General features: G+C 44.2%; 1 protein-coding gene across 6 annotated transcripts; it reads left to right on the top strand.

Moving 5' to 3' along the window:
- hmg20a (high mobility group 20A) lies at positions 1-24,241 on the top strand. Of its 6 annotated transcripts, XM_056281866.1 has the most exons (11): positions 1-191; positions 723-864; positions 2,098-2,264; positions 4,698-4,786; positions 5,620-5,829; positions 9,604-9,736; positions 11,791-11,828; positions 15,128-15,203; positions 20,536-20,751; positions 21,841-21,973; positions 22,124-24,241. In XM_056281866.1, the coding sequence occupies exons 4-11, from the start codon at positions 4,721-4,723 to the stop codon at positions 22,125-22,127; spliced, it is 876 nt and encodes a 291-aa protein (XP_056137841.1). In that variant the 5' UTR covers positions 1-191; positions 723-864; positions 2,098-2,264; positions 4,698-4,720; the 3' UTR covers positions 22,128-24,241. The 6 variants fall into 6 exon arrangements, with proteins under 6 accessions (XP_056137841.1, XP_056137843.1, XP_056137844.1 ...); XM_056281868.1 differs by lacking the exon at positions 723-864; XM_056281869.1 differs by lacking the exon at positions 2,098-2,264.
- Positions 24,242-26,147: the final 1,906 nt, after the last annotated feature.

Raw genomic sequence — 26,147 nt, 5'->3', positions numbered from 1 at the left:
TGCTGCTCTAGCCGCCGTGGCTCTATGGGGCAGCGGCTGCATTGTTTTGATCGGGGGGCTCGTTCGGCCAGGTCTGGCTAACCTTTACTATCACACGTAACTCTAAGACTATCCGGCACCTACAGAAACCGGGTCGGATACAGACGAATCCGCGGCCTCCGTCCGTTGGTTTTCACCGGAAGTCATATTTGGTAAGTTAGGTTATCTAAACCGCTGGAAAGGAGAACGCTGGTTTGGCAGGAGCTCTGTGCTAGCTACGCGGCTAACAGCTAGCTAGCTAGCTAGCGATCAGTGCGCTAGCTAGCTAGCTAGCTGTTAGCCGCTCAGCACAGCTGGTTCATTCTGACTCGGTCTTGCTGTCAATGGCAGCGGCACTATAGAGCCGGACGCTGCGGATGTGGTAGTTAGCATGAACTATAAGAGCGTTAACTCTGAATATAATCGACTGTAACTGCTATCAGGCGATCGCCGTGACATGTAGGTATTGTTGACAGCTGGGCTACTATGTGGCAGATAAAGGCTAAAGTTAGCTTGTCGGGTCAGTGACATAACTGCACTACTGCCGTTTCAAGATTCACTTGTCAGCTTTATATGAGGTCTAACGATTTAACAGTGCACAGGATGGAGAGACTATTGAAGCATTACATTTCTAAGAGTGTAGACCAGCAGTTAACATCAGATCCTCAGGTACCACCAGTACTGCTGGTTTGCTCTTCCACCAGGTAGTTCACTTCAGTCACACCCCTGAATGGAAGCTGAATAACTGGAGCAGGAGGTGAACGCGATGAACCACCTGGTAGAATAGAAAACCAGCCGTGCTTGTGATACTTGAGGACCTGATTGAAAACCACTCCAGAGTATTAGGTATGTATTGTCATTTGGTACAACACCCATCCTGTCTCACCTGTGCCCTAAAAGGTGGAACAAACGCCTAGTCTCCATTAAAGCTATTGGCTCTTCCAGGCCTAACTAAATCCTTAAATGGTTTCTAAGCAAGACTTGTTTTTGCAGCTAATATGAATACTCTAATTCTACTATTTGCGTCTGTTCATACTATTTTTCCATTACTCACTTCAATATCATACTATTGTGCCCTCCTACCTGTACGTGACATTTTATGCTCTGACTTATAGCAATGTCTGTTACACTGATATTTGTCAATGTAAATCTATTTTGTATTTTGATTCTTCTATTCACCACCTCTTGATGATCTAAAGCATTTGACATGACATGCACTTTATGTCATGGTATGATTACTGTGTTCCAAATGTACTACTAATTCATATATTACTACTATGATATGATTACTAGTTAGCAAATGTAATGCAACTACTTCTTCACATAGTACAACTATGTATCACTATGTCACAAGTATGCTACTCATACTTCATTTAGTCTACTACTACTTTTGGCTGCTCCCGTTAGGGGGCGCCACAGTGGATCATCCGTTTCCATCTCTTCCTGTCCTCTGCATCTTCCTCTGTCACACCAGCCACCTGCATGTCCTCCCTCACCACGTCCATAAACCTCCTCTTTGGCCTTCCTCTTCTCCTCTTCCCTGGCAGCTCCATATTCAGCATCCTTCTCCCAATATACCCAGCATCTTTCTTCCACACATGTCCAAACCATCTCAACCTTGCGTCTCTTGCTTTGCCTCCAAACTGTCCAACCTGAGCTGTCCCTCTAATATACTCGATCCTAATCCTGTCCTTCTTTGTCACTCCCAATGAAAGTCTTATCATCTTCATCTCTGCCACCTCCAGCTCCACCTCCTGTCTTTTCATCAGTGCCACTGTCTCCAAACCATATAACATAGCTGGTCTCACTACCATCTTGTAAACCTTCCCTTTACCTCTTGCTGGTACCCTTCTGTCACAAATCACTCCTGATACTCTTCTCCACCCACTCCATCTTGCCTGCGCTCTCTTCTTCACCTCTCTTCCGCCCTCCCATTACTTTGAACAGTTGACCCCTAGTATTTAAACTCATGCCTTCGTCACCTCTACTTCTTGCATCCTCACCATTTCACTGTCCTCCCTCTTGTTCACACATGTATTCCGTCTTACTCCTACTGACTTTCATTCTTCTTCTCTCCAGTGCATACCTCCACCTCTCCAGTCTCTACTCAACCTGCACGGTACTCTCGCTACAGATCACAATGTCATCAGCAAACATCATAGTCCACAGAGACTCCTGCCTGATCTCGTCCATCAACCTGTTCATCACCATTGCAAACAAGAAAGGGCTCAGAACCGATCCTTGATGTAATCCCACCTCCACCTTGAACCTATCTGTCATTCCAACCACACACCTCACCACTGTCACACTTCCCTCATACATATCCTGCACCACTCCTACATACTTCTCTGTCACTCCTGACTTCCTCATACAATACCACACCTCCTCTCTCGGCACCCTGTCATATGCTTTCTCTAAAGCCACAAAGACACAATGTAACTTCTTCTGACCTTCTCTCTCTATACTTCTCCATCAACATTCTCAAAGCAAACATCACATCTGTGGTGCTCTTTCATGGCATGAAACCATATTGCTGCTCACTGATCATCACCTCTCCGCTTCTATTACGCTTTTCCATATCTTCATGCTGTGGCTGATCAACTTTATACCTCTGTAGTTGCTACAGTTCTGCACATCACCCTTGTTCTTGAACATTACTTTGATATTACTATGTGGCAAATTTACACTACCACCTCATGTAGTACTACTATGATATGGCTACTGTTTAGTGCTCTAAGATGCCTCTTGGTAACACTCAGATTTATCTAGTAATTGTTGACTCTTCTAAGTTACTTTAAATAAAATATCTGCCAAATCAGTAAATGTAAATCTAACATGTTTTTTAACTTATTGCGTCACAGAGTTGTGTAGCAGATGTTATTGTCCAGCAGAGGGCACTGCACCATTAGCTTGGCACCTTCATGTGCTGAAGAATGTGTAATTTAAACATCTACAGTTAATGTAATTTCTCATGATTGTTCTTGCTAATGGGGTATATTGGTAATCCTTTACTCTTTATGTTTCTGCAAGCACCCAATCTCTGGGCCATTCTTGCCATGTAGTACTTTTGCTTTAGCATGCTCAACCAAATGGTGTTCTCTGTTTGCTTGATTGTTCACTACCAAAGATGTAGCAAACTAATTGGGCCATCATCTGTATTTTTATTTGTTAGAGTGGAAATCCCCCACCCCCTTTCTATAAGACTAAGCTAACTGCAGGATTGGCTCATTTCTCTCACTTTCCCACAGTATTTGATGATGGAGCAAGAGAACCCATATCCGGGAAAGGAGACATACTTCCCGTGTAGTCACTATGAAGAGGTCATAGGTTAAAGCACAATGGTATTGTTCCTATTTTCAGTCCCAGACCCAGGCCATGTGCCCACTAGAGTTCTGAGTCAGGAACAGTTTTCTTTGGCATTATGCCTTCATGCCTTGTAGAATGATATGAAGTAGTTCTGGTGTTAGTTTCAATTTTTTTTAAGCTCCTACAAAGAAAATAGTGTTATATAGGCTCGTTTCAAGGGTTAGTCACATATTTTCTCCTTGGCATGGACATCCGCATTCTTGTTTGCCAAATGTGGAGCTCTGAACATGAGATTTTTATTCTGAATATCATTCGCAGCAACATTTCAAGTTGAAGTGTGACATATTTTGTAGTTTGGTGGGAGGTTCAACATAAAGAATTTGCATACTGAATGACATTCCACTGTAGAAAAGGGGTCTGTAATGAAATAATCCAACCTACATACCAGAGAATATTGAAATATCTAGATAGGAAAGTATGGAAGAATTGAGCAATGGTGAGTACATTTTTGTAGAGTGTGCATTCCTTTCTACTCTGACTCATTTGATGGTCAGTGAAACCTGAAGTTCACTTGAGCTTCCTATTTCCACGTACCAGCATATTCTGTTTCTGATCCATTTGTAATGAAAAACATCCTGATTTTTGCAAGTGAGATATAGTCTCAGATCAGCATCTGATATGTTGATCTCGGGCTGACCTGAACCTTATTTCTAATATGACTCTGGTCTGATAAATGATATGATGGACAAGGGACATCATGTCAAATGTTGATCTGAGAACATAAAGGCAGTTTTAAACAATCCCATAGCACTACTATTTGCTGTTAAAACCAGTATGTCCATCCATATAATAACACACTATGGAGCGAGAGCTGTTTTGCTTTGTTAGCCTGCTTAGGAACCCTTGATTGCAGCAAATGTTTTGTTTGGAAAACTGACCAGGAAGGGGTTTTGTGCTTTTTTTTTCTTTTTTTGGGGGGGGGGTTGAAATGAGGGCAGAAAATACTTACTGAGCACTAGGCCTGTTGTACTATTATATTGTGCCAGAGTAATGGCCACCTCTGGTGGTCACCTCCTCAACCCTCTGAGCAGCTGAGCATCCATTCCAACATACCCCATCATCAGGACACCGATGTCTCTTCCCAGTGTGTTCACCAGGCTTTTCCACAGAGCTCAGGCCTTCTGACCCAGTCACTGTAAACAGCACAAAAGCTAAGATTAGATCAATATGAGCTAGTAGGCTTATAAAATTATGTTGAAAAATTGACTATCTAAAGCTAAATCCAGTGTGTCCAATGGACTCATTTTACTGGAGCCTTACTGCAATGGTCCCAGAGATATCCCAGTATTAACACATCCTTTTGTTTTCCCCAGCCCTCCCCTACAGGTCAAGGAACATGAATGACCAGACAGGCTCACCTGGAGCCAACACTGACAACAGCAGCCAGAGGAATGGAGAAGAGGTGAGAACCTAACTAGAGAAAGACAAATATGACCTTTCCATTTGTATTTTCATGTGGCTTGGAAGAACGTGATGGCTGTGGTGAAGAGGGAGCTGAGCCAGAAGGCAAAGCTCTCAATTTACCAGTCAATCTTCGTTCCAACCCTCACCTATGGTCATGAGCTTTGAGTAATGACCAAAAGGATGAGATCGCGGATACAAGCGGCTGAAATGAGTTTCCTCCGTAGGGTGTCTGGGCTCAGCCTAAGGGTGAGGAGCTTTGACATCTGGCGGCAGCTCGGAATAGAGCTGCTGCTCCTTCACGTCAAAAGGAGCCAGTTGAGGTGGTTAAGCCATCTGATTAGGATGGCTCCTGTGCGCCTTGCTTTAGAGGTTTTCCGGGCATGTCCAACTGGGAGGAGACCCCGGGGTAGACCCAGAGCTCGCTGGAGGGACTACATGTCCAATCTGGCCTGGGAACGCCTTGGCATCCCCCAGGAGGAGCTGGAGGGTGTTGCTGGGGAGAGGGATATCTGGAGTTCCCTGCTTAGCTTGCTGCTACCGTAACTCGACCCCAGAGAAGAGGCTGATGATGAGATGAGAGATGAGATAATGTCAAGTTTAAATGGGCTGTTCATATTTAAAGGATATCGTGACATGTAGAATTTAACTCTGTTATTCTGCATCAGATACTTTACATAGTGTGACAAATTTAATGCGTTTTCACTCAAGTTCTGGCATAAAACAGCTATGGCATTGCAATTCCTAGCACCACTTTTTAGCCAGAAAATATCAGTCGACCTCTGCTTTGTTGTTACTAGTCCTTAAAACTCTGCTGTTGATTGACCTATTCAGAAGCCCCGTCGTGGCAGCTGGACCAAGGGGAGGAAGAGGAAGAAGCCGGTGAAGGACAGCAATGCACCCAAAGCTCCACTGACGGGCTATGTGCGCTTCATGAACGACAGACGAGAGCAGCTACGTGCCGAACGGCCAGACGTTCCCTTCCCAGAAATCACCAGGATGCTCGGCAATGAGTGGAGCAAACTACCTGCAGAGGAAAAGCAGGTTAGTGTGTGTGTGTGTGTGTGTGTGTGTGTGTGTGTGTGTGTGTGTGGAGGACAGGACAGGAGGAGTGTGTGGTGTTATGACGGAAGAGGGATTACATAGTTAGCCAGATAAATGTTAAGAATGTGTTTTTATCTTGATGTATTGGATTGAAATCTGCAAAATGAAACCTTATTACAAGGTTATGATATGTCAGGCAGCCATACTTGACTTGTTACTGTAACGATAAACGAACAAATTAATAATCCTAATTTCTTTTCTTTGCTTCCAGCAAGTCTTTCCATATGTCTACTTACTTTGTAGATATGAGTGCTCAGACTCGGAAACACAAGAAATTCTAAATACTTTTCCTTTCCTCATCTTCTCAAAATTCTAATTTTCAATTCTTATTCTCCAGATCTCATTGGCACTTTCATTTGCTCCCCTGACGGTAGTTTGCAATGTTGACAAAGGCTTGACCTTTTGGATCTGATTTCCTGTCTGGATATGAGGGATTGCTGAGTGCCAAAAATGAAGTGTAGATTTTTCTCATACACTTCTAAATAAGGGGCAGTTTCATTTCAGTTTTACTGAAAAAGTAGTAGGTGAAAATGGATGGATTGGGGGTGTGATTGGATAGCCAACACATTTTAATGGTTTGCATTTAAAAAGATCAAGCAGTATTAATTTGAAGTTTGAGGCGGTTATCTGGAATTGCCTTGTCTGTCTCTAGGGAGTGCTTAAAACTTCCTCTTGAATGCCACAAACGCATTCAGTCATCTCTAAGCTCAGCAAAGGCTTTGCAGCTGGTTCTGAAAGGGGACATTTCCTGTGTGAGGGTTAAAATCTACCTGTGGCATTGAAAGGAAGTTAGGAATCAGAACACAGCTTTCAGCTTGGCTAGGTCAACAGCCTTCCAGTAGAATGTAATCTGTTAAGTAGAACGTAATCTGTTAGTCTCCTATGTCATTCTTTGAAATTAAAATTTCCTTTATCTGCGACACAAAGACAGAAATGACTTTATGCTTTATTCATCCGATTTTGTTTACTATGATCAATCCTTGTGTATATATGTGCATATTGTTGTGTTGTAGTGTTGTTATTCAATATTAAATACATAGTCAATAAACATGATTCTGATCTGATTCTGATTGACAACCTCCCTAGCAAAGACAGTTTATCCACCCCAGACGAATTGATCTCTCATTACAACAATAGACTTTATAGTCTTTGAAATGGTCTTGCTCCGTTAAAAACCCAGTCTATTTCCTTTACCCTCTCTGCCCCTGGTTTACACCTAAATTACGGCAGCTTAAAGCTAAAGGCTGTCGCCTGGAACGCCTTTATGCGAAAACTGGCCTTGTTGTTCATAAAGACATGTATGACAACCACACTTCATTATAAGGAGGCTCTTTCCACAGCTAAATTTTATGAAAATTTAATTAGATCAGGTGAAGGGAACACAAGTGCCCAGTTTTCCATAGTAAACAATAGTTTACGGACACCAAACACTCAATTGCTCAATGTAACACCTTCATGACCTTTTTTAATGCCAAAATTGTAAATATTCAGCAACTTCCTCCACTCTTCGCTATCCCTGATAGCGCCGTAACGTATTGACAACAATCTGTTTGAACAATTTCAATCTGGTTTTCGCTCCTTTCACAGTATGAAGACAGCCTTGATGAACATCACCAATGATCTGTTGATGGCAGCTGATTCTGGGCTCTTAGCCATATTTGTCCTCGATCTGAGTGCAGCCTTCGATACCATCTCACATAACATCCTCCTAGAGCGATTAGCTTCCACTGGAATCATTGGCACCTCTCTTGCCTGGTTTAGATCATATCTCTGGCCATACTCAGTTTGTCCAACTTAAACCTTTGAGATCACAGTCCTTTCCTGTTACTACCAGTGTTCCCCAGGGCTCTGTTGTGGGCCCCCTGCTATTATTTACCTTTTACCTCTTGGCCTCATTTTCAGGAAATTCAACATTCAATTTCACTGCTACGTGGATGACACCCAGCTCTATTAATCCACCAAGCCTACTTCCACTCCTCCACCCACTTCCCTTTCCAGCTGTTTACAGGAAATTTAATCCTGGTTCTCATACAACTTTCTCAAACTGATTAGTGATAAAACTAAGGTTCTCCTCATAAGTACTAAATTTACTTTGGCTAAACCTGACTTTTTTTTTTTTAACTATTGACAATTCAATAGTTCCTCCTTCCCCTCAGGTTGAGAGTCTGGGTGTCATCTTGGACAGCACATTATCTTTTGAAGCACACATTAACAATGTTACTTGGTCTGCATACTTCCACCTACACAATATTAATTGTCTTTGCCCGTTGCTTACACCTAACCTGTGAATGAGAATGGCGGTGCTACCATTGGAATTCTATCCTATTTGGTCTTCCTCTCAAGTGTCTTCATAAACTTCAAGTGGTCCAGAATTCAGCTGCCCGTATCATTACTAGAACTCCTTCCATCGATCACATCACTTCTTTTCTGCAGCAACTTGATTGACTCCCTGTTAAATACCGTATCGATTTCAAGATTCTGCTTCCCACCTTTGAGGCCCTTCATAACCTAGCACCTTCGTATCTTTCCGGACTCCTTCATATCCACACGCCCTCCTGTACTCAGATCCTCTTTTGCCATCCAACTCACTACACTAAATGATCACTTGATTACCATGGGGTCTAGAGCCTTCAGTCATTCTGCCCCCCACCTCTGGAACTCTTTCCCACAAGACCTAACTGCATTCAAGTATAAAGTAGAATTAGGTTTCTGTTCGGTAACTAGAGATGCATTTCTAATAAGAAGTGTAAATGGGCTATGGATAAATCACACTCAGATACAGTCTGAATAGAAGTCTAAATGGGGTTGGACTTTTGTTTTCACACATAGCTGATGGGATATTTACATTGTAGGTCTAACTGTATATGGACAGGATTTCCTCCTGCATTAAAAAGTGTGAGGGTGGGGATACCTTCGCTTTCTCTTTATTGCATTGTGATCCTCATGCTAACTTACAAGCTAGATCAGAACCATCAGTATGGTGGTGCCAATGCTCTGTGTTCAAGACAACGAAGAACTTTCTATTCTCAATGCTAAACTAATCGCATTACAGGCGCCCGGGTAGCGTAGCGGTCTATTCCATTGCCTACCAACATGGGGAAGGCGGTTCGAATCCCCATGTTACCTCCGGCTTGGTCAGGCGTACCTGCAGACACAATTGGCCGTGTCTGCAGGTGGGAAGCCTGATGAGGGTATGTGTCCTGGTCGTTGCACTTGCGCCTCCTCTGGTCTGTTGGGGCACCTGTACGGGGGGGAATAGCGTGATCCTGCCACGCACTACGTCTCCTCACTGTCAGGTGAAAAGAAGTGGCTGGCGACTCTATTTGTATTGGAGGAGACATGGTAGTCTGCAGCCCTCACTTGATCGGCAGAGGGGTTGGAGCAGCGACCGGGATGGCTCGGAAGAGTGGGGTAATTGGCTGGATACAATTGGGGAGAAAAAGGTGAGGGGGAAACTAATCCTATCACAAGATCCTCGTCATAGTCAAGCCTTGAGTGATTGGATTTAGTTTCACAAATTATTGAATTTCTGTTGACTCGAAAGGCACAGTTCAAAACTAATAACAAACAGAAATAATCCATCCTATTCTCCCTTTTTATTTAAATGGCACTCTGACATTCTGTCTGTATGTTCCGCCTCCTCTCTCTTGCACCCTTCTCCTTTCTGTGTGCCTCTGTCTCACCCACCTCTCTCTGTCTTTCTCTTCTCTGCAGCGTTACTTGGACGAGGCAGAGCGGGATAAGGAGCGCTACATGCGTGAGCTTGAGAAGTACCAGAAGACGGAGGCCTACAAACATTTCACCCGCAAGGTCCAGGAGAAGCAGAAGGCCAAGAGGCACAGGGCAGGTGAGATGTGTTGGGAGGAGCAGCAGGTGGGTCAGGGAGGGATTGCCTATATGCTGTCAGTCTTCACGCTATCTGCTGTCGTGCTTTTCAAAGGAAAAAAAAGCCTCAGCTGCTGGTAGCTCTAATTTAGATAAGAGCATATTAGATTATACTTTATTTGTCAGATTTCTCTGAAATGGGGGCATCCGGATGGTGTAACGGTCTATTCTGTTGCCTGCCTACATGGGGATCACTGGTTTGAATCCCCATGTTACCTCTGACTTTGTCGGGCGTCCCTACAGACACAATTGGCCATGTCTGCTGGTGGGAAGCCGGATGTGGGTATGTGCCCTGGTCACTGCACTAGCGCCTCCTCTGGTCTTTCGGGGTGCCTGTTCAGCGGTGAGGGGGTTCTGGGGGGAATAGCGTGATCCTCACATGCGCTACGTCCCCCTGGTGAAACTCCTCACTGTCAGGTGAAAAGAAGCGGCTGGTGACTCCACATGTATGGGTGGAGGCATGTGGTAGTCTGCAGCCCTCCCCGGATCAGCAGAGGGGGTGGAGCAGTGACTGGGATGGCTCGGAAGAGTGGGGTGGTTGGCTGGATACATTTATTTATTTTGGAGAGAAAAAAAGGGGGGAAATCCTAACAAAAACAAAAGAAAAAAAGATTTATCCGAATTGTGTTTTGCATTTTATGTCTCTAATTTGCAACAGATCGTCCCAAATTAAGAGGACTCGAAAAGCTCGCACAGGCAGGACATCCATCACACTGATCACAAACAATTAACATGAACTTCATAGCAGGAATCTCCAGGTTTCTCTGTCACCCTCCAACAACACATGACTGCACCCACTCTTTTACCACCGTAGCTCACTTCCACAAACACTGCCTACCGCTCATTTTTGACCGCTCATGGTCATTTTAGGTAGATCTTACAACTTTTTTTGTGCAACAGATCTAAAACTAATTTTAAGGCAAATATATGCATTTTAGGAGAATTCAGGGAGGGGCAGGTCTGTAGCTTTTCCCCACAAAGATATTAAACTTGGAAAATCCGAAAATGGTCACGATGAGCGTCTTGGTAGTTCTAGTGTTAGAAGAGGCTCTGCCCTGTGGAGAAAGGCAGCAGGTGCAGAGTGTTGTATGCTGGCTGTCTTTGGTCTGGTGCTCTGGATCGGTTGGGATATTTAGAATAAAAACAGATGCCAGTAGTCGTAGAGCAGAGTGCTGTCAGTGTGACCTCGGTGCGTAGGGAGTTCATCTATCCATCGCAGGACTGACATTCAAGCCCTAAGTTTTGTCCAGCAGGGAGATCATGGTGGGGTCGTGAGCTGCCGCTGATCTTGTGTCCTGTGACTGGAGCTGACCTTGACATTTAACAAGCGAATCAGTGAAACATGACATTATGAAGAGTCTTGTCTAGCAGGGAGCCAGCAGTCACATGTAGTTTCAGGTATAAAATGTAGTTTCAGGTATAAAATGCGTAGCTGGTAAGTGAAGCATTCAGAGTGTCGTGAATTACTGCAAAATCAAACATCTCTCCTGCATGAGGCTGAACCAGCAGTAGTTTCATTTTCCTCAAGTTGCAAAATATGAAAAGCTAAGTGGAAACTCAGCAATGTTTCGAAAACCCCAAAATCACTCAGTCCATAGTTAACATAAGTAGACTTTGGATGATTTGCAGGTTAAAGGTTTAAGTTAATCTCTCTCCTGACTCAGACACCACAGGTGGTTTGAGTTTTCTGTTCCTTCTTTCTCCTTGGATAAATCTCTGTTGGGATGTCAAAACTTCACGGGGGATAAACAGCCTTCCTTTGGCAAACAGTTTAGTGCTGTTGTGTTCGGACCGGCTGTCGATGAGATTTAAGTCCAACAGTTGTGCTGCAGTAGATGCTTTACCCTCTTTTTGGGCTGATCCCCGTGTCTCCTCCACCAGAGCGTAGGGGTGGGGTTGTTTTTGGAAGATCCTTCATTTTTTATCAGTTCAAGATGAAGTGAAGGCATACTGCATGCAGGGAGACATGATTCATCCTCCATTTCCTCTCTTCTTTATTCCTTCCTTCCTGTCCAGATGGCGGGCACCAGGTAGCCAATGAGGCTCTGCATGAGGTGAGTCAACGCTCGACCCCTTCCGATTTACAGTGACTTTGTTAGCTAAGCGCTTTTTTAACCATAAATAACTCATAACAGAGATGAAATCCTCCATGCTGCTGCTAATAAAATGCCACGGTGTCTTCCCAGCTGAACCCGTGCGAGTGTGGCAGAATGAGAACCACTTTTATCTGAAGGTCAAGTAGATTTTCTCTAATATGTCTAGTGCCACAGGACCATTCTCATTACAGAGTCACCATCTTTTTTATTTGTCAAGAAAGGTTGCACACACCAGACATTTGACATGATGGGCCGCTTGCCAGGACACTTCGACATCATGCAAAACATATATACAACATGTGAGTCATATACCAGCATATATATATATATATATATATATATATATATATATATATATATATAGCATTTTTTTCCGAAACCGTCAATGGTGTTGTAAGTGCTCAACTAACGAGGAGCGGAATATCAGCATCAACATATATATTGTTGAGATATAGTATATATATATATACACACACACACACACATACAACATGTGAGTCATACGCCAACATATATATACACGTGAGTCATATACCAACATACGGTATATATACAAAATGTGAGTCATATACCAACATATAAACTTAGCACAAAAAGTAAGGCAATGTGTGTTTGGTAGATTATCTCTTTGTTGTAACAATGCTTCTTGGCAATAAATCTTATATCAGGCAGCTGGTTGTCAGCACCTGGGGTACCAGAAGCTCAAAACAAGAGTCAATAGCAACAGCAAAATAAGCTGTTTGCATTGGCAGAGAAGATTTGGCAAATGTTTCTTGGACGCAACCCACATACTCAGCTCTGCTGCTCATCCCACAAATGCATGTTCCCTACTAATGTGGCCCCATTTAAAAGGGAAATAAACAGGCTTTCCAACGCTATAAGATTTATTGCCAAGAAGCATTGTTACAACAAAGACATAATCTACCAAACACAAATTTCCTTACTTTTTGTGCTAAGTATATATATATATATAAAACATGAGTCATATACCAGCATATATGTATATTTTTTCAACATGTGAGTCATATACCAACATAAATTTGTGCAGTTCCAGCTGACCCTCGCATACTGTACCGTGAAATGGGATGGTGCAGAATATTTCAAGAGGAAGTAGAGTACACATGTCACTGTTCAGTTCCACATTCAACACTGTGTCAGTATTGGAACCACATGGTGTTTTCCCTGCCTGCTGCTGTGGAGCATTGGGATGAGCCCCAGCTGTCACTACAGCACCAGTTAGCTGACCAGTATACTGAATAAAACACGATACCCAACAGTACAGCATATCTACATTATCCCTTTGGTTGTCATAAGGGTACGGTCATGGATAAAGTAGAACAATAAAAGTCATCATGTGTAAGACAGTTGTTTTTATGGCAAACATCACAACATGAAACATAAGACAATATTTATAATAACTACCAAGAAATATTGAAGGTAGGTTTTAAACTTCAGATATGCTCCTCTGACACCAAAGACTCCAGTGAACCAGTGTAAAAATAAGGAAGTTATGACTGTTTTGAGAAGCTGAGTTTAATCTGGGTGAGAGTTCTGGTGTCTGTTCCCTCCCCTCATCCAGCACATTAGGAGCTCATTGTTGCAGCACTAAAGCTGTATTAATCCGCTTTGGCGCTGCGTTTGTGTGAGTGATCCAGGCCCTTGGCGTCTGAGAAGTGTGTAGTTCATTTATATGACGTTAAGCAGTGTAATTAAGGTGTAAGTCTCTCAGGGGGACTCGACCAGAGGAAGGTCAAGGCTCAAGTGACTTGAAAGGAACAACAGATCTTCCTTTTGATTCCTTATAGTCCAGCTGATATGTGAAAAAAATGTTCACTTTTTCATAAAAGCATGAAACTTGGCACACTTGTACAGCTTGGGACCCTGAACATTTTCAGAAATGGAGCCGTTGTAAAAGCGCCTCGTGGCGACCATTTTACTCTCCGCCCTAACGTTCATCATGTCTTCTGAACCACACATGTCAGCACAGAAAAGGTGATGTCTACCCCATGTTTTGATGGTCAAGGATTAAAATGATACCATATACAACATCATAAACTGTTCAGGTGAATACTTAATGGTGAATTCACTGACATTGTGAGAAGGGAATCGCAATATCTGAGCACCTAGGCTAGACTTCATAATATGTCGTTTACAGGCCCAGAGCTTTTTGTTATCGGTGGGGAATTATTTTTGGGTAAATAAAAACCCCTTTTTTGAAAAAACTACCTGTGATTCCTCTTGCCTACCAGCCTGCTCCCTTACAATCACCTTTTCTTTGTTATCATGTTTGGTTCAGAAGATATGATGCAAAACACACAATTCTGTTATGGCAGGAAAAAAAATACCCACCATGGTCATCACAAGGCTTTTTTACAATGGCTCAATTTGCAAAAATGTTCAGGGCCCCAGTCTGTAACAAGTTTCATGCTTTTATGAAAAAGTGAACATATCACCTCAAATTTGGCACATATCGCCTGCATAAAACAGTTATATGTTCACAAATGAAGAGGAGAGAGGCCGAGAAAATGACACAATATCATGTTATTATTGAGAGACTTTCATTTCTGTTCCAGATCATTTAAACCAGACCCATTGATTTGAACATAGATTGCTGATTTATTTTTGAACGGAGTCATACTGACATGAATCAGGGAAAGTATAATGAAATTATTTAAAATACGTACAAGTACAGTAAATATAATGTGACCAAAACAGTCTGAAATAAGCTTCAGACCAATGAAGTCATTTTCCCGTGAGTTTCTGCTGCGTTCTTCCTCTGGCAGGTATGAAAGTGAATTAAACCTAAACCTCAGCAGGTCCGTGCGTCCTCTCTCAGTCTGGGCTCTACCTGTTTTCATGTCTTCTTTCCCTTTCTCTAGGGCTGTGAATTGGCAGGAATTTGGTGATGTGATTCACATCATGATTCAAGCGTCATAATTTCATTTATTGTGATATATTTTGATACTACAAAAATGGCATGTTTCATTATTTTATCCAATTCTGGAAAAAAAATTATGAAGAAAAACCGTATGCATCAAATCAGAGTCATGGCTTATGTGACTCAGAAGTGGAAGTGGAAGCTACACAATGAAGCAGTGCTACTGCTACATCTGTGTGTCATCTTCAGAATCCATGCAGTGTTTTTTTAGATTTCATACAATATTGTTAAAGATAGTATTGTGATACTCAGGTGTTTAAATATTTTCTTGCACTCCTATCCTTATTTTCGCCTATTCCCCCTGTCTTACTCTTATCAGAAGGGAACAGAGGGGAAGGAAAGATCTGTCTTTGACATTCCCATCTTCACGGAGGAGTTTCTCAACCACAGCAAAGGTAAAGAACCATATGCACACATATACATTATCTCATCATTACACACATCATCTCATTATTACTTCTTAAACTATCTCATTCACCAGTACGTCTCACGTGATCTCATTAACCAATACTCGTACACACATCGTCTCATTTACTTTGTGGGGTTCCGCAGGTTTCAATCCTTGGTCTCATCCTTTTCTCAGTCTACATGTTACCTCTAGGGCAGGGGTCTCAAACTACTGGCCCGTGGGCCACATCCAGCCCATGAGGCAGTTTTGTGCGGCCCACGCTATGTTATAGATTTATTAAGAGATCCGGACTGCATATCCATTTTTCATACTGCTTTTGTGTTTTTTGTTTGTTTGTTTATTTGTTTTTAACATTTCTGTGCTTCTATTTTAAGTACTCAGTTAAGATTAGCTGTGAGGAGATTACACTACTAAACATGCAGCGGAGTATGATCGGTTCAAAGGTGAGGAGAAGAAGAGAAAGGCAGTACGCTTTCAAAAAAGTCTGTCCTGTCAGCAGAACTTTTTTCACAAAGCCAAAAGCTGTGATGCAGCTGTCGAAGCTAGCTATGTGGTACACGAGGCAATGGCGAAGGCTGTCAAGCCATTTACGGAGAGACAGTTTTTGAGAGACTGCATGCTGTAGGTAGCAAATATAATTTGTCCAGAGAAAGGCATCTTTATGCGGAAACATCAGCCTCAGCCCAAATACAATGGCAGAACGGATCAGCGAGTTGTCAAGCGATGTTTACAGACAGTTTTGCACTAAAGCAAATGATTTCACGCACTCAAAGAAAGAAAATTGAATCAGTTCATCTGGACACGTTTATTGAGAGAAACATTTCATTACTCACCAAAGTGACCTCTTCAGTCTCAACTGACTGCATGTGTCCCCACCCTTATAAACAATACAGTGGCATGAAGAGAAACATTTCATTACTCATCTAAGTGAACTTTTCAGTCTCAACTGACTGCAGGTATCCCCCCCACCTTTATAAACAATACAGTGGCATGAAGAGGTCACTTAGCTGAGTAATGAAACGTTTCTCTCAATAAACGTTGTGTCTAGATGAACTGATTCAACTTTCTTTCTTTGATTTTCTTACCTGCATAAAGAAAGAGTTCACGCATTATTCTTTGGCACTTGATGAAAGCACGGTTGTAAATGACAATGCTCAGCTCACTATATTTGTAAGGGATATCAATGACCGTTTTGAGTTAACAGAATAACTGCTAACTTTATACCAAATGCAGTGAAAGACTACAGCCAAATATATATTTCAGGTGCTGTGCAGTGCAATTGAGGGTGTTGGTCTACCCTGGAATAAATTGGCTAGAATCACCACTGATGGTGCCCCGTCAATGACGAGAAGAAAAAATGGGCTTGTAGCACTGGTTCAAAGAAAGCTGGGGGAAGAGAATGTAGATCCCGCAATTGCATTGCACTGCATCATTCACCAGCAGGCAGTCTGCAGCAAATGCTTGAAATTTGAAAGTGTCATGACTGTTGTGGTGAAATGCATGAATCGCATCAGATCAAGAGGTTTACAACACCGTCAGTTCTGTGTTTCTGGAGGAAATTGATGCAACATATGGAGATGTGTTGTACTTCTCAGAAGTGCGCTGGTTGAGCAGGGGCAGTGTCCTGAAAAGGTTTTTTGAACTGAGGGAGATGATCATAGAATTCATAAAAGAAGGCAGGCTACATGTCCCCTAGCTTGATGATCCTTTATGGCTCATGGATTTAGCTTTCTTAGTTGATATCATACAGGCACTTAACACTCTTAATTTAAAACTGTAGGGGCCAGACCAACTTGTCACTGTAGCATTTGATAATGTGAAAGCCTTCTCTGTGAAACTCAGATTATGGAAAACACAGCTCACAGAGAAAAGATTTGTCCACTTCCTAACATGCCACTCAGTTATTGATGATGGTGCCAGAGTCAATGCTGATGAGTATGTGACTGCCATTGACAATCTGCAGCAGGAGTTTGAGCATCGCTTTTCTGATTTTAAGACTCACAGCACCACTTTCCAGTTACTTGCAGACCCCTTTTCCTTTGATTTGGACAGTGCTCCAAGCACATTTCAAATGGAGTGCATAGACTTGCAGTGCAACACTGAGCTCAAGGCAAAGTTCAGAGAGGCACAAGGAAAGCAGGAGATGCTTGGATGGTTTCTCAGAGAGCTTCCCAAAACATTCTCACAGTTGTCCAAACTGCTCAGGCAGGTCATGTGTCTTTTCGGCAGCACTTACCTGTGTGAGAAACTGTTCTCAACTATGAACTTTAATAAAGCAAAGCATAGGTCCAGACTGACCAATGAACAGCTCTAGGCTGTCCTAAGGGTGTCCACTGCCCAGTCCCTGAAAGCAAATGTGCCTAACCTGTGTCAGCAGAAGAAGTGCCAGGTTTCTGGCAAGAAGAAGTAGGCTAAATATGTAGGCCTAGGCCAGGCTACACTATGTACATAGTTACCTATTCATGTGAAAACTCTGAAAAAATGTAAAATGATAATTTAAAAAATGATGTAGCGGTTATATAGTCGGAACAGTTTTTTCTTCATCCCTATTGCACTGGCCCTCCTCCATAAGACCACCTGTCAGTGGTGCTGTGCCCTCACAGGGTACCGATGGAAACTAAAATCTGCTGTGGCGACCCCTGAAAAACAGGGAACAATCTGAAAGAAGACGTTGAAGTAGTAGGCAGAATTTTAGAGCTACCAATAGGGGAAATATTAATTGGAATTTGACATCTTGTATTATTAGTTGACAATTTTGACGACCTGCGCTTTTGACGATATGTGGTCACACTTTTGATAACAATAGGTGTTTGGTTCTGTAGATTTTGAGATACTTCGTTACACATTTCACCACCATCAGTGGTAGGAATGATTATTAGAGTATTGTGATTCACACATTTAGGAGAGAAGAGCTTTGGAGCAATACAACAGGGTAGGGAGACGGTCTCAATGTTATAGACTAAGCTGTCAATCTGATAATCTATACTCTGAGAAATTCCCTAACTAAAAATTCTCCTTCTGTGATGCCAGCACTCTAAGATTATCCTCTATGTCGGAAACTGGGCCCGGGTAAACAGTGAACCAAGGCTTGCAAAGCTAATCTGATATTGCGGGTAATGGAGTCTCCTATCATTAGTGTGCATTGCTTTACTCTGTCGACAGGAGCGGGAGAAGAACACTGGCCGCTAGGACTACCAACAGGGCTGGTGAGTGGTGAAAACCGGTTTGCAGTCGGGAGAGGTGACTGCAGACCAGGCCACACAACCGGTGGCTTGCTATTGCGAGTCCTCCCACACCGGTAAACAGAGACAAACTATGCTGCATCTGCCGACAAGGCTGAGCTAGTGCTAACAATAACAGGTCTGCTGTCAGGCCCGGGGCTAAGGCTATCTGGAGTGCCCGTCACGTTTAACATAATCCTAGCCAAAAGAAGCTGCTCTAACTCACAGACATGTCTCTCTAGTAGAGACAGCATATCTGTAACAGCGGAACAGTCACCACACACCATCATTGTAACGAGGCTGCTTTGACTGCAAATCCAATAGAGCTAACTGCTAAGCTAGGCTAAGCTCGAAGCTAGCAACGAACTACGAATGAGAGGCTGCCTACTAAACACAAGAGTCGTTTGAGAAAGGAAATAAGAGAATCTAGCGGTAAGAGAACTAAGCACAGAAAATAGCTAAATCAGTAGAACAAATGAAGAGGTTAGAAGAGCAGGAGGTGGAACTGGAGGTGGCAGAGTCGAAGATGTTAAGATTTTCATTGGGAGTGATGAAGGACAGGATTAGGAAGGAGTATATTAGAGGGACAGCTCAGGTTGGACGGTTTGGAGACAAATCAAGAGAGGCAAGATTGAGATGGTTTGGACATGTGTGGAGGGGAGTTGGTGGGTATCTCAGGAGAAAGATGATCCGCTGTGGCGACCCCTAACGGGAGCAGCTAAAAGTAGTAGTAGATTATTATTATTATTGTACATCACTCAGATCTTCTGACCAGGGTCTCTTATGTATAACCCGCTCCCTCTGCAAAATCCAAGGGGTGACTGTGCTTTTGCTGGAAGGGCCCTGTCCCTCTGGAACAGTCTCCCCCACCTCTGTTATATCAGCTGAGTCTGTAAACAGCTTTAAAAACACTTCCCAAAACCCATCTGTACCAATTTGCCTTCCCTGTAATGGGGCAGTAATTTATACTTTTCTCGATATAATTGTATATGTATATAGTTTTTTTTTCTGCATCTTGTGCAGCACTTTTTATAACTTTGTTTTAAAAGGTGCTTTATAATTAAACACTTATTTATTTACTTACTTACTAATACTTCTTAAACTATCTTATACACCAATGTTCTTCCATTATCTCATTTACGGATACTTTCTACAGTATCTCATTCATTTAAACGTCTCACACTCTATCTCATTCACTGATGCTTATATTATTCTGTTCACTAATACTTCCTACATACTACATTATCATTTAATAATTTTTTCTATTGCTACATTATCACTCACTAATACTTTCTACTGTTACATTATCATTCACTAATACTTTCTACTACTACATTATCATTCACTAATACTTTCTGCTACTATAATATCATTCACTAATACTTCCCACCCACATCTCATTCGCTAATACATATTACATACATTATCTCATGCACTTTCACTTCACACACACATTATCTTATTCACTAATGTTGCTGTGATGGTAAACAAATAAAAGGTTATGCATCAAACTCTTTCCCAGGAAAGTCATACCAGACAGTAAGCATTGAAATCAGCAGCCGCATGGTTTACATGTTTGTGGATCAGCTGATGTCTTAGTTACACTAGCAAATGAACATTTGAAAAAGGAAAAGTTTGCATGTAAATCTTCAGGACTGTACCTTTAATACCTACTATCTACTACTACTACTACTACTACTACTACTACTACTTTCAGCCACAGCGGATCATCCGTTTCCATCTCTTCCGGTCCTCTGCATCTTCCTCTGTCACACCAGCCACCTGCATGTCCTCCCTCACCACATCCATAAACCTCCTCTTTGGCCTTCCTCTTCTCCTCTTCCCTGGCAGTTCCATATTCAGCATCCTTCTCCCAATATACCCAGCATCTCTCCTCCACACATGTCCAAACCATCTCAATCTTGTCTCTCTTGCTTTGTCTCCAAACCGTCCAACCTGAGCTGTCCCTCTAATATACTCGTTCCTAATCCTGTCCTTTAGCTAATTTCCTGCGTGGATAAATTAACCTTTGTCTTGTGAGTGTATGTATGGTTGTACAGCATATTTATGTGTATGTGTGCATGTGTTCCCCTACAGCCCGCGAAGCCGAGATGCGACAGCTGAGGAAGACCAACATGGAGTATGAGGAGCGAAACGCAGCACTGCAGAAGCACGTGGAGAGCATGCGTGGCGCGGTGGAGCGTCTGGAGGCCGACATCATGCAGGAGAGAGGACGCAACATCCTACTCCACCAGCACCTGGAGACCCTGCGGCAGGCCCTCACCTCCAGCTTCTCCTCCGTCCCGCTGCCCGGTGAGACCAGCATGTAGCAGACACTGCCTCTTCCTGGCCATCACCAATGCCACGTACGCTGCAAAAAATAGTTAAAAGAATCTGTCTCAACAAATTATTTAAGCTAGTGTTCAGACTGAACAGTTTGTCTGTCCTCATCTGAGTGAAGGAAAAAATATCTACAATAACTCCCAAGTTTTTTGTGATACAGTTTTCAGGAGTTCTCAGAATCTGAGACACCTCACTAATATTCATGACCAGTATCAGGACTCAAGAAAGCTCTTCAAACCTTCCATTGGACATTAAGTAAATTTATGTCGTCTCATTGACGGACTGGTATTATTTTTTATTGTGTTGTAAGCTCTAAGCATCGTCTTCTATGGACTGAACTTTCTGATCCTGTATGAACATGTAGGCTAGAGTCATTAGTTTCAGCTTTTAATGTCAACCTCACAATCCCGGTGTCGGGCTGTACATCCTGTCTGCTGACTTACTGTCCTGCTGGAGCTGCTGGATCACAGCAGAAACCAACAGGTGCTGAATTACAACCCAAGTCAGAATGTGATGTAATTCTGCATCTTTATGAGAGGCCCTCGTAACCTCACCACAGGGAAATCCTCCGGTGGCTTCTGTGATCTGTAGACTTGATGAATTTAGAAAAGCTCAGGTCAGAGCTGCTTCTCCTGTTTTCAGAGGGCGACTCCAGTGTGTGTTCACAGAGAACATCATCTCTGGTCCTGCTGAAAATGTACCACCTCCATCGCTTCATCATTCCCATTCAGAGTGATGTGAGAGGGGAACTGATGTCTTCACTATACCAAGCGCTTGGACCTGCTCCATTCTAGTCTTTACTTTTTTCTAATTTAATCCTCCGGTTTCATGATGACCTTGATCAGCGCACATCTTTTAAATACTTTTCTTTTCTACTACATGTGGTTTCTCAGCCCTGAGAGAGAAATGCAGTCTTTCACTGCAGTCCGGAAATAGTCAGCTGAGTTTCCTTGTTGAAACACAGAATACCAGGTTGTCTTTAGAGCGTTGGTCAGCTGAACGCTGCCCGGCATCTCGGGGTGGCGTCGGTTGTTCAGATCTCTGCTTGTCGCTCCACAGGTAGCGGCGAGACGGCCACCCCGGACACCGTAGACTCCTACATGAAGAAGCTGCACAGCATCATCCTCAGCAACCCCCAGGAACACGAGACCCTCATCTGCACCGTGCGAGACGTGGTCAACCGCCTGGACAGGTAACGGCTCCCCCATCTGTTGAAGAGGGAGAAGTGCGCATATGGCCACATGAGACAGGTTGTGTGAAAGAAGACGTCTTGAGAACAAACCTGAAACAGGCTGGCGTGACTGGATGCTGACTGTTTCATCTGTTTTCCTCTGTCCTGCAGATAATTGGACCAGCTCCCACTGACTGATGCTGGAGACTCAGAGGACCACAGTAATGGCTTCCTGTAGGCTGCTGTCTCTCACGGGCACCACTTCCTCCGGTCAACCCGTCTCTTCCTTGTCCATTTCAGAACATGTTGTATGATTCTGGTCAGGTAATAGGGTGATAGAGCATTTATTTATTGTTTTTTACTTTTATTTTCACACATGTCATGTCTTGAAGCTAGCTGTAGTCTGCTGGTTTACAAAGCAAACGGATGTCAAGACTTTACAGGATGTTTCTGTCGTGTCTCTTCACGTTGGGTTTGTGTTACGTTTGCTGTGATGTCAGGTGGTTTCACAGCAGCACGTAAGCCGGTCTCATGTTCCGTGTCAGATCTGAACGCCTGTGGCCGTGTTCACACGTAGCATCTTCTTTAAAGCTGCCAGCGTCTGTTTTAAATCATGATCCTATGGAGTAGACCATGTTTGCCAAAACGTGATGAGCGTTTTTTTTAAATGCCGTCGGCGGCGTCTTTTTCTGCAGCTGGGGGCGTTGTTTTAGTTGAGAAAAGTTCAGCTTCTTGGGAAAAAATGCCTGACGCCAAGCGCTTTGACAGCTGACTGATCACAAGCAGTGTAAAAAGACCAGCCGTTTCCCATAACAACCATACCAACGTGAACCGCAGCTCATCCAAACGGAGCTCCCGCACTAAGTTATGGTAAGCACCATACTGCCCCCGCCCCCCCGTACAATGTCATGCACCCACAGACGTCGAGGAAACTGACATCCTCCTCTCTCTCAGCGTTAGAGGCCAGAGCGAGAGGCGGTTGTCTCTTCCTCCACATTTTGTATCGCGAAAACGTTTAAGCTGTCGTTATGGCAACAGAAGATGCTCTCGGCTGCTTTTTTGGAACAAACGCTGGCCAGAGCATTTGTTCTACCTGAGAAAACGCTGTGGCCAGCGTCTGTCATCAAAGGGACACTGGGTGTGACCACGGCCTGACTGTTTCACCATGCTCCCTCATGATTCCTGGGTGTTTCTGCCATGGAGACACTTCATTTGGGGAAAAGCTGTTGTGCCATTTCTCTTTTTTCTTATTTGTGATAAAGTGTGTGTGTTTTCAATAAACCCATTTCCACTGAACAACACGAGCCTTCAGCATGGCGTGAAGCGTGCGGCAATGGTCACTTTACTCAGACATGGCAGTGTGAGTATGTTGCTGTGATGTCACACAGGGCCGTGTGGGAGGAGGCCAGGGGTTTATGGGCCGCAACACAACTTCATGTGTGTAATGGAACAACTGTCTGTGGTGGGACGGGACATAAGAACCAAACATGTTGTACTGGCGCTGGAGTGTGATGGCTGCTGCTTTACAGAACCTCTTCCTGTACATCAGAGAGAGGCGTCATGTTTCACGGGCCTGTTCTGACCCACTCACACAACAGCTCTGCAAGCTCTGTAGGGTCAGCTTTACCCATGCATCGCCACCGGCGCCGACTGTACAGAGAAAATTTTTTCCCCCTTTTTTCTCCCCAATTGTACCCGGCCAATTACCCCACTCTTCCAAGCCATCCCGGTCGCTGCTCCACCCCCTCTGCCGATCCCGGGAGGGCTGCAGACTACCACATGCCTCCTCCCATACATGTGGAGTCACCAGCCGCTTCTTTTCACCTGACAGTGAGGAGTTTCACCAGGGGGACATAGCGCGTGGGAGGATCACGCTATTCCCCCAGTTCTCCTTCCTCCCTGAACAGATGCGCTGACCGACCAGAGGAGGTCCTAGTGCAGCGACCAGGACACATACCCACATCTGGCTCCCCACCTGCAGACACGGCCAATTATGTCTGTAGGGACACCCGACCAAGCCGGAGGTAATACGGGGATTCGAACCGACAATCTCCAAGTTGGTAGGCAGTGGAATAGACCGCCATGCCACCCGGACACCCCCCTGTGGTTGCTGTTCATCAGAGAGAGAGACATCATATTTCATGGGCCTGTCAGCTTGTTCCGACCCACTCACAGAACAGCTGTGTAGGCTCTGTAGGGTCAGCTTTACCCATATACCATGATTGGCGCCGACTGTAAGAACATTTTAATTCTGGTATGTCAAAAAATAAAATGTGACCTTAATGATAAAAATGCAAGACATTTTCAGCTTGTGGTATTTGACAATAAATAGAGAAGCTTTCTTCAGATGGCAGGGCTGTGAAACAGAACCATTGCTGATCCGTTATAATGCCCTTGCTGTGTGGAATTGTGCACAGTCGGCATCTAAACTCAGAGTGGTGCCGGTGCCTCAGCACTCGTGGGGGTTTGGGTGGGGTATGTTGACGGAGCAGCTTGCTGTGATGAGTTGGAGTGAGGAAGAAGGAAGACTGGATGATTTTGCTGTGAACTCCGTGGCTGAGCAGCGTTCATTTGGAAGACACGGGAGTAGTCCCATCACAGGCACTGGATCTATGTCGCGGGTCTGTTTCAGATGGAGTCTTGCTGCTCCTACCTGTCTCTTCAGTCAGGAGCAGCTCGGCTCAGAGGCAGCAGAGTTGTACCATGACTGTTTTGGACTCTGACTAAATGGTATTATGACCCTCTTCCTGTCCACATGCATTGATACCCATTTCCTGTTCACCAGCTGCCACATCCTGTCCACTTGGCCACGTGTGTCAGTGGACTGTGTCCAACCCTGACCTAGCACACGTGTTTGTATGTTGGTGTATCACCACCAGAAGACGAACCACAGTACCTGCTATGATGCTGATGTGTTGCTGGAAGCATGCCTCTTATTTTGTTCTCCCAGCTAGCTGTGCTGGAAAGTTCTACCACACATCTGTCAAATATCTCACATGTCTGTAGAGACCTGTGGAACATTTAAGACGTCACTGAAAGGATTAGGACATTATGAGTAAAGGTTTGAATTGAATTTGTTACAATTTTGCGCTTTAACTATTTCTTAAAAATATAAATCTTGGGCGGCACGGTGGTTCAGTGGTTAGCATGGTGGCCTCACAGCAAGAAGGTCCTGGGTTCGAGCCCCGGGGTAGTCCAACCTTGGGGGTGGTCCCAGGTTGTCCTCTGTGTGGAGTTTGCATGTTCTCCCCGTGTCTGTGTGGGTTTCCTCTGGGGGCTCCGGTTTCCTCCCACAGTCCAAAGACATGCAGGTCAGGTGACTCAAAGACATACAGGTCAGGTGACTCAAAGACATGTAGGTCAGGTGAATGGGCCACACTAAATTGTCCCTAGGTGTGTGTGTGTGTGTGTGTTGGCCTGGCGGCCTGTCCAGGGTATCTCCCCCCCACCACCCAGTGACTGATGGGATAGGCTGCAGCATCCTGCGACCCTGAGAGCAGGCTAAGCGGTTTGGATGATGGATGGATCATACATCTCTTTACTCCCATGCCTGTTTATATTGAGATACTGTCCGTTGTCTTCTCCAGATGTTCTGAGATCGTCTTCCTCTTCCTGATGTTCCAGCATTGTGTTCCACGTGAGGGTCTAATGGACTCACACCACCTACCTTTACTGAACGTATGGCATGGTGGTGGTGGTGGATGGCAGATGTGTGTGCAGCAGCTTGGAGATAAATGTTGAACCCTGGTTGGAGAGTCTGTCTGAGGCTTAATGCTCACGTCTCTGCTGGAGTCTCGTAGCCCAGCTCCTTCTGTCCCTGTCACCTTCTCCGGGGATGCGGCGGAGCTTATTGCTATAATGAGCTTAGCGGCAGCGCTTTGCTTTGATGTGGACCCACTGCGGGGAGAGGCCGAGCGCTCCGGCGAGCCGTGACTCCAGACTCAGAGTCCACGCTCCTCTGCCGGGTCACGCCGCTGTGTTTCCACCACGAAGAACACACATGGTGGCTCGCTGTCAGTGTGTGTCTGTTCTTAAGATAACCCCTTCCCTGCCATAATCCGGCTACACCTCCACACTCACACCATCATTGTCCTTATGAGGATACACACACACACGATGAGGCCATGTCTGCCTCCTCGGCCAGCTTCCTGCTGGCGGTGCGGCCGGAGGACGGGGGGAAGCAGTGACTCAGAGA

This window comes from Lampris incognitus, chromosome 6, assembly GCF_029633865.1.
Source record: "Lampris incognitus isolate fLamInc1 chromosome 6, fLamInc1.hap2, whole genome shotgun sequence".
NCBI lineage: Eukaryota > Metazoa > Chordata > Actinopteri > Lampriformes > Lampridae > Lampris > Lampris incognitus.
This window is presented reverse-complemented; position numbering and strand designations above follow the sequence as displayed.